At 40.7% G+C, this 9,763-nt stretch overlaps 1 protein-coding gene across 1 annotated transcript; it reads left to right on the forward strand.

Moving 5' to 3' along the window:
• Window positions 1–1,122: 1,122 nt before the first annotated feature.
• LOC309476202 (elastase-1-like) lies at window positions 1,123–9,421 on the forward strand. Its single transcript, XM_082139451.1, has 8 exons — window positions 1,123–1,197; window positions 1,352–1,443; window positions 6,300–6,400; window positions 7,289–7,414; window positions 8,571–8,707; window positions 8,803–8,945; window positions 9,034–9,183; window positions 9,313–9,421. The coding sequence occupies exons 1-8, from the start codon at window positions 1,158–1,160 to the stop codon at window positions 9,322–9,324; spliced, it is 801 nt and encodes a 266-aa protein (XP_081995577.1). The 5' UTR covers window positions 1,123–1,157; the 3' UTR covers window positions 9,325–9,421.
• Window positions 9,422–9,763: the final 342 nt, after the last annotated feature.

Raw genomic sequence — 9,763 nt, forward strand, 5'->3', positions numbered from 1 at the left:
AACGGAAGGCTTCTTCGCTGAGGCTGTGTACGAGATGGCAGGAAGCGTTCGTCGAGCTTACTTTTCGAACGAACGTCCTGCCTATCCTCTGGCCACTCAATAGATAATCTGTGAACTGCTCTCGTGACAACATCGAGCAATTCCTCAAAAGCGTGAGACTGAGGTGGCGAATCCTCAGACTCAGCTTCAATACTAACAACGTCCAACTCCTCAGAGCTGGACAATTGCAGTATTGGTGCCTCCATCGGGGGGGAAGAAACCGCAGCGCGTGCTTCCACACCCTGATGAGAGGCACTGGATCTATCAGAAGGATGTTGAGATAAGGCAGAGCCCGTCTCAACATCCACTGATAAATCCATTTGTGAACCCCAGGTCTGAGATTGACGCCGTGCCTCGGCAGCGGCGGGACCCAAGCCCTGGGGAACGTGGTCGGGATTGAACCGAGCCAAGCGGGATCGGAGCGTACGCAATGGAAGCGCCTCGCAATGCACACAGTCACCACCCTCGAGTGCTGACTGGGCATGCTCCTCACCCAAACACACAACACAAAGAGTGTGAGTATCACCTCCCGTTAAATAACGCGGGCAGGGATGGACACACACTCCAAACTGCTGCTTGCTCGCCATACTGAATATATATATATATATATATAATATAGACAGACAACACCAAATAACAAGGACAGATTCAACACAGAGCGCAACTGAAGACTCAGAAAGCTTTCGTTTTCTGTTTCGGGCCGGCTTTTATAGCTTCCTGGTACGTGACGTCACCCGCCTCTGACGTTCCGCCACACCATTGGACTGATTTTACATGTGCTTCAAGACGTCATCACGCAAAGCGTTCCCATAGCATTATTTCGACGCAACGCGAGTTCCCTTGAAAGGGAACTTTATATCAGCTGCAAAAGTGAGATACTGTGAGATGCTGAGATGTTAACTCAAAGCTAACGCAGGTCAAGCCTTTGTGCCTAACAAGTTAAACAAGTTTATTCTGCAGCTGGAACATTGGCCTTGGCAGTGGTCTGTGGGATTCACACACCTGTGGGCATCAGCCATGAGTAAACACCTGTTCCGTACAGCGCTGCACATTTCTGTGGGCATATATATGGACGATGGAACAGTTCAGAGTGCAGAAAGACCAGACAGACTGCAAACATGCTGAGGATCTTGTTGTTGAGTGTGCTGGCCGCTCTGGGTAAGACGCCTCTCTCTTTCTGTTGAGAAAACCACTAAATCACTTCGATTTGACCAAGTTAACAAATGTGAATACTCAGCTCAGTCTATATGGGCTCAAACTACAAAATTACTACACTCCTAGTATGTCTAAGTGTGGGTTTTTTTGTGTCCAGCGCTGGCTGAGCCCAGATACTTGGAGGATCAGAGCATCGAGGAGCGGGTTGTGGGAGGAGAGGTGGCAAGACCCAACTCCTGGCCCTGGCAGGTACGACATTTTTAACATTAACTCAATACAAATCCTTTGAAATCTCAGCAACTACTCCATGGTCTTGTACTTTATTGTAAAGTGACCTTGAGTTTCCTGAAAGGCGCTATATCAAATAAACACATTATTAGGGGCCAAGCACCGAAGGTGCGTAGGCACCTATTGTATCTGTTCCCGTTCCTATTATTAGGGGCCAAGCACCGAAGGTGCGTAGGCACCTATTGTATCTGTTCCCGTTCTTATTATTATTATTCTTCCGTTTCTTCCGACTGGGCGTCTATGGCAGCCCATAGAACCGATTGCGGGAAAGTTGTTTTGATTTGACATTCTGATAGAGGACAGTCCCAACATTAAATACACCAATTTTGGTGTTTCTAAGTCATTCCCTCTAGCGCCACCACCTGTCCAAAATTTCACTTTTATTTTGCTAATAACTTTTGAACAGTAAGGCCAATCAACAAAATTCTTTTTTTCTCTGATTCCTGAGCTCTTGTCGATTCGAGTGCACCCTATGATGTAATTTTCCGGCATATAAATATGGCCGCCATTTTGAATGACCTGAAAAAGCTACTTTTTCGAACTCGTCCTAGACGGTTTGTCCGATTTGCACGAAAATTGAACCAGATCATCTTCAGGTAGTGCTGACAAAAAGTTATGGAATTCAAATTGATTCGTCAAACCGTTTTCGAATAACGCTCGAACAAATTTTACGTAGCGCTTGCGAAAACAGTCGTAGGGCTGTATCTCCGCAACGCTTTATCGGATTCAGACCAAAATTGGTACATGTCATCACAAGCATGAACTGAGGCTACATGCTGTGTTTCGGCGCAGCGCCACCTACTGGTCCGGAGATATGGAAAATGGCTGTTTTTGCTTATAGCTTTTGAACAGTTTGTCCAAAAATCATAAAATTGGTCTCGTTAGATTCAGGGCAACATGCCGATTCGACTGATATCCAATTTGACCATATCGGCCATTTTGACTGTCAGCCATTTTGAATTTTGTGCTAAAATGCTGTATTTTATGAACGCATGAACGAATTGTTACGAAACTTGGTATTGGTCATCATCACGATGTCCTGAAGAAGCGTGAGAAGTTTCGAAACAGCGCCACCTAGTGGTGACATTTTTTTTCCAAAAGCTTATAACTTTGGTTGTGATCGACTGATTTTCACGAAACTCATCTCATTAGACTCCTGAATCGTTGCCGAGTCCCAAGATACCAAACATGCTAGGTTTCGCCTTATGGTTTGTGTAGCGTTGTGATTTAGCGCTTAAAAAACATTTGGCTATATCTTCGAAACCGCTAGTCCGATCGAGACGAAACCACCGTCAGAAGTTTGGAAACATAGGTCGATAGCTATACGCCAATGCCCAAATGCGAAAATATTGATGTTTAGGGGTAGTAAATTCCAATCAAAGTCATGTGTCAGTCATTTTTTACGTGTTTTTTCATATAAATGTCTATAACTCCGAAGCGAATTGATATATTTTCACCAAAATCGACACAAATATGTATGGGCTCACTCTGAGGACACATAAAAAAAATGGTGTGACTGAGCCTCTTGGTGGCGCTATAACAGAACAAAACATGAAATTCCCATTGACTTCAATACAGTTTTGTGAAATAAAATGCTATACTAAACAAATGCATTGGTGTAATATTACGAAACTCAGAATGTGCCATCAGCTCCATCCCCTGAAGGTACCCAAAATATTTCGAGACAGCGCCACCTAGTGGTCCAAAGTTATAACAAAATTTCCAAAACTGCTAATAACTTTTGAATAAATCTGGCTATTGAAATGCCACTGGTCTTAATAGATTCCCTGGGTCAAGCCGAGAACATAGATACCAAGTTTTCCTTATTTGGCCAAACTTCCTGTCCGCCATCTTGATTTTCATTCAAAACCTACTTTTTCGAACTCCTCCTAGACCGTTTGTCCGATTTTCACCAAAATCGAATCGTATCATCTCCAGACTGTGCCGACTAAAAGTTATGGATTTCGTGTCGATAGACGAAACCGTTTTCGTATAGCGCAGCAGCAAAGTTGAGGCATGATGCCAAAAGCACTATTCAGGCTTTATCTCTGAAATCCCTTGAAATATTGACACCAAACTTTGTATATGTCATTGTCACTTCACTCTGACCACATCACATCAGTTTTGTAACTGCTCCACCTATTGGTCGAAAGTGATAATCCATTAAATCATATTCTGAATTACTTTTTATATGATTTATCAGCCATTTCGCCTAAAATCCTCTCTAAATGTCTTTAATTGCTCATTGTTGCAGTTGGTCTGACACCTTCAGCCATGTTGGCATATCCTGTCATCTGCTTGCGCTTGGCCCCGATAATTGCTGCTTGCAGCTATATTTATTATTATTCTTCATTTTTCCGACTGGGAGTCTATGGCAGCCCATAGAACCACTTGCGGGAAAGTTATAAAATTTGGCACACTGATAGAGGAGAGTCTGAACTATCAGCATAGCAAATTTGGAGTCTCCAATTCATTCCCTCTAGCGCCACCAGCTGTCCAAAGTTGCACTCATGTTTATGCTACTAACATTTGAACCACAAGGGCTAGAAACAAAATTCTTGTTTCCTCTGATTCCCTAGTTCAAGACGATTCGATTGCACCATATGACGTCATTTTCCGTCATAATAATTTTTCCGCCATTTTGAATTTTCCGAAAAACCTACTTTTTCGAACTCCTCCTAGGCCGTTGCTCCAATTTCCACAAAAATTTAATCAGATCATCTTCAGACCATGACGACAAAAAGTTATGGAATTCGTGTTGATTCGTCAAACCGTTCTCGAATACAGCGCAAACAAATTATACGTAGTGCTTGCGAAAACAGACACAAGCCTCTATCTGCTCAACACTTCATCATATTCAGACCAAACTTGGTACATAACATCACAAGCATGACCTGAGGCTACATGCTGCGTTTCGGCGCAGTGCCACCTACTGGTCCGGAGATATGAAAAATGGCTGTTTTTGCTTATAACTTCTGAATGGTTTGTCCAAAAATCATAAAAGTGGTCTCGTTAGATTCAGGGCATCATGCCGAGTCGACTGATATCCAATCTTCCCAGATCAGTCATTTTGGCTGTCGGCCATTTTTAATTATGTGCTAAAATGCTGTATTTTATGAACGCATGTACGGATTGTTACGAAACTCAGTATGGGTCATCAGCACGATGTCCTGAAAGAGCCTGAGAAGTTTCGAAACAGCGCCACCTAGTGGTGAATTTTTTTCCCCAAATGCTTATAACTTTGGGTGTGGTCGACTTATTTTCACAAGAGTCATCTCTTTAGACTCCTGAATCGTTGCCGAGTCCAACGATACCAAACATGCTAGGTTTCGCCTTATGGTTTGTGTAGTGTTGAGATTTAGCGCTTAAAAAGCATTTGGCTATATCTTCGAAACCGCTAGTCCGATCGAGACGAAACCACCATCAGAAGTTTGGAAACATAGGTCGATAGCTATACGCCAATGCCCAAATGCAAAAATATTGATAGTAAGGGGTAGTAAAATTCAATCAAAGTCATGTGTCAGTCATTTTTTACATGTTTTTTCATATAAATGTCTATAACTCCGAAGCGAATTGAGCTATTTTCACCAAAATTGACACAGATATGTATGGGCTCACTCTGAGGACACACAAAAAAAATGGTGGGACTGAGCCTCTTGGTGGCGCTATAATAGAACAAAACATGAAATTCCCATTGACTTCAATACAGTTTTGTGAAATAAAATGCTTTACTAAACAAATGCATTGGTGTAATTTTACGAAACTCAGAATGTGCCATCAACACCATCCCCTGAAGGTACCCAAAATATTCCGAGACAGCGCCACCAAGTGGTCAAAAGTTATAAAAACATTTCCAAAAAGGATAATAACTTTTGAATAAATCTGCATATTGAAATGCCACTGGTCTTAATAGATTCCTTGGGTCAAGCCGAGAACATAGATACCAAGTTTTCCTTATTTGACCAAACTTCCTGTCCACCATCTTGATTCTCATTCAAAACCTACTTTTTCGATCTCCTCCTAGACCGTTTGTCCGATTTTCACCAAAATTGAATCGTATCATCTCCAGACTGTGCCGACTAGAAGTTATGGATTTCGTGTTGATAGACGAAACCGTTTTCGTATACCGCAGCAGCAAAGTTGAGGCATGATGCTAAAAGCACTATTCAGGCTTTATCTCTACAATGCCTTTGACATATTGACACCAAACTTTGTATGTGTCATTGTCACTTTACTCTGACCACATCACATCAGTTTTGTAACTGCGCCACCTATTGGTCGAAAGTGATAATCAATTAAATAATATTTTGAATTACTTTTTATGATTTTTCAGCCACTTCGCCTAAAATCCTCTTTAAATGTCTTTAATTGCTCATTGTTGCAGTTGGTCTGACACCTTCAGCCATGTTGGCATATCCTGTCATCTGCTTGCGCTTGGCCCCGATAATTGCTGCTTGCAGCTATATTTATTATTATTATTGTTATTAACTATGCTTTTTTTTGGTGGTTTTCCACAACTAAATGGACATGGTTGTACCAGCTTAAGGTGGCCAAGCTATTTTTCTAAATATGGTAGAAGGTTTGTTGGTGATCCACTAACAAAATCAACCAAGATGGTGGTCTACAAAGCAGTTTGACCTTGGCACCACAATATTGGCCATACATTTGTAGCTTCTAGTAAAACTTGAAGCTGGTTATAACTGGATTTTCCAACATCAATAATATCCAATCAGCAAGTTATTAATATACCACTCATAGTGAAATTCATAATCCTGTCATATTTTCAAATTCTAACTTAATCACTGTCCCTTTCTCAGATCTCTCTCCAGTACCTGTCCGGCGGCAGCTACTATCATACCTGTGGTGGGTCTCTGATCAGAAGGAATTGGGTGATGACCGCTGCCCACTGCGTTGACACGTAATGAATCCACGTTTTTTGTATCTAAATGGTTAAGAAACAACACAAACATCTGATAAATTGAGACAGATCACATGATGAGTATGAATCTGAAGGAGTTTGAGGTCTCTGCAGAACAATAGTGGGCGTTTCTAAATTTGTGGCCGTTTTCAAACTGGTGGGTGATTCTAAATCATGGAATAAAAATGATGCGCTTTACCCCTAAACCCTACCGTCACTGTGACGGGGGCAAATCAGGTAACGAGGTCGAAAACACCCCTCCATTGGCCAACTCCCATTACTGTCCTGCTGAGACCTGTTGACCTTGTTCAGAGCAGCGCCATGACAGGTATAAAAGCAAGACTCTGAGCAATAGACTGTGTTTTCAATAGCATCCGCTGTAAAAAGATGTATAAAGTTCCTAGATCACTTATAATTTTCCACAGTTCCTGTTGTCCAGAGTTTTTTCTTTTCTTTTAAATATATATATATATATTTTTTTAGCAGTGTTCATCAGCAGAACAATCCAAACACACATTTAATAACAGTACAACCCTCTGACTGAAGAGATGAATGTCTATTCCTTCATTCCCGTTAAAAATCAAAGATGGCGCTGCTGTGAATAAGGTTTTGATCTGAAGCGCGCCTCATAGAACTGGTGCAGTTCACCCTCTGGCGGAAGGTGTAATACACTTTCAACGAGTTTGCAAAACATTTTTGGTTGTACTCGTATGGATTCAGACAGCTGTGTGTTGACCATCAAAACTCTTCAAATTTTGCCAATTTTTCGCATTTAATCAGGACCAACATTGACTAGCCAATGGAAATTTTGCGCCTTTAAGACGTCAATAAAAAAGTGTTCGCTTGTTCCTCACTCTACTTATGTGTTTCTGAACGTGTTTCCTGCAGCTCGAGAACTTGGCGTATTGTCCTGGGCGACCACGACATCTACAACCAGGAGGGTCGCGAGCAGTACATGACCGTCAGTCAAGTCATCATCCACCCCAACTGGAACAGAAACAATGTGGCTTCTGGGTGCGTATATAACATACAACACATACACGACTGTGGCGACAGTTACAGAAAAACAAACAACAATACTATTGCCAAGCCGATTAAACATATCTTACACGAATGTAAAAAGTAAATACATTTACTGTAATATATGACTGACTCGACCATTTAACGTACGCAGCACACTCAACTGTGTTGATAGTTCTTCGCGGCTTTCTGAAATTCTCGATTGTGATTGGTCTACTAGCTAACAAGCGACATCAGTTTTTGTACTCAAAATACATTTAGAGGACTTAAGTAGTAGTATAATATATTATTGCTTTTTATTAGCGGAAGATAATATTAATAAAGATAATAGTAATACAGGTAAAATTATAAATAAAAAAAACTTCAGATCAATATTTTATGTTCTCCACTCAGGGTTCAGTCAGACCACCTTCTCTATTTATTATTTATTTATTTTTGGTTACACTTTATTTAAGGTGATGTAGTTACATTGTACTCACTAAAACAAGTAGCCTACTATACTAACTACTTACGGTTAAGTATTTTATACACTTTATTTTAAGGTGTGATTGTTACAGTGTAATTATATTTAAGTCCTGAGTAATATTAAGCAACTATATATGTACTTACTATAGGGTTAGGGTAGGATTAGGATTTGGTTGAGGGTTATTTGCTTGTAATTATGCATTATTTACGGTTAGGGTTAGTATTACTAAGTACATGTATTATTTAACAAGGATACTGTAAAATATAGCGTTACTGGGTTTGGTTTAGGCCTAGTTACTTGTAATTAAGCATAATTTAATGTTACTATATGGACTATATTATATAGTAGTAAATAAAAGTACATGTAGTTACATGTAATTTCGTCACCTTAAAATAAAGTGTTACCTTATTTTTTGCACTAATGACAGTAAACACCTCATATATCAACAATTACGCATTTAACTTTAATGCTACACATTCAACTACTGTATATCTACAATTACAGATAATATCAAAGCAGCTCTATTGAGTTTTTGACATAAGTTTCATGCATAACTACCCGGACTTACATCATCAACACAACATCCATGAGATCATATTAAAGATTTTCTAAAGTTATAGCGCCCCCTAGAATGAGAAATGAAGTGTGCCTTGTAGAATGTGATGTGTGTTCTTTGTTTTTCAGATACGATATTGCTCTTATGCGTCTGTCCTCTGATGCCTCTCTGAACACGTATGTGCAGCTGGCCGCCCTTCCACCCTCTGGACAGGTTCTGCCCCACAACAACAACTGTTACATCACCGGCTGGGGCCGCACTCAGAGTCAGTTTCACTTCAGATAGCTTTGACGTTGCCTGAAATCATTTGCATGTACTGATTCCTGATTCCTTCCTCTCATTAATGTGATCTTCATTTAGCTGGTGGGTCACTCTCCGCTCAGCTGAAACAGGCCTACCTGCCCGTGGTGGACCACAGCACCTGCTCTCGTAGCGACTGGTGGGGAAGCACCGTGAAGAACACCATGGTGTGCGCTGGTGGCGGCAGCTTGTCTGGATGCAATGTGAGAAAAACTGGCTGTCAAACAGATCATGAACTGTTTCATACTGCAGGAAAATGTCTAATTTTGTCTCCTGTTGTGTTGTTTTTAGGGTGACTCTGGCGGTCCTCTGAACTGTCAGGTCAGCGGTCAGTACGTCGTCCATGGTGTGACCAGCTTTGTGTCATCATCGGGTTGTAATGCCTACCAGAAGCCAACAGTCTTCACTCGTGTGTCTGCCTACAGCAGCTGGATTAGTGGAGTAAGTGCAATTATATCATCATTATAATAAAACTTTACATAAGGAACTAACAAGCAATCAATGTCATGACTGTATCTTATAATACCCTGTTTGCATTTCATATTTCTTGTGCCATTTTGTTCATTTCAGATCATTGGATAAGTGGAAAAAATTAGAAGATGAAAGAAAAACATCCTCCATTTATCAGCTTTTAACATCTGCAATGGCAAACAATATTTACAATAAACTTTACATCTAATATTGGGCTGCTTTTGAATCATTTTAAAGATGCGTGTCCTCGTTTATGTCACATACTGCTCTGAGACACGAAGGTTGAGGATCCAAATGCAGTTTTATTGAACAGAGGGTAATCCAAAGACGTAATCCAGAAAACAGGCAATATGTCAAAACATCGGGTAATCAGTCCAAACAATAACAGGGGCACAGGGGCACAGGCAAAAATGATCAAAGATCAAAACCAAGAACACGGGAATAACACTAAAAAAACTTCGCAGGGAATGAATGTGAAAACCAGGCTATTATAGGGTGAGTTAAACAAGGTAATGAGACACAGGTGAATGTGAAAATGGATGATAGTCTT

This window comes from Leuciscus leuciscus (assembly GCF_965113295.1).
Source record: "Leuciscus leuciscus genome assembly, chromosome: 15".
NCBI classification, from domain to species: domain Eukaryota; kingdom Metazoa; phylum Chordata; class Actinopteri; order Cypriniformes; family Leuciscidae; genus Leuciscus; species Leuciscus leuciscus.

Bases quoted from the DNA above. Each gene is read 5' to 3' on its own strand.
- LOC309476202 (XM_082139451.1), top strand. From the start codon at position 1,158: ATGCTGAGGATCTTGTTGTTGAGTGTGCTGGCCGCTCTGG. The intron at 1,444-6,299 runs GTACGACATTTT...TCCCTTTCTCAG, and splicing joins CCAACTCCTGGCCCTGGCAG to ATCTCTCTCCAGTACCTGTC. The intron at 6,401-7,288 runs GTAATGAATCCA...TGTTTCCTGCAG, and splicing joins GCTGCCCACTGCGTTGACAC to CTCGAGAACTTGGCGTATTG.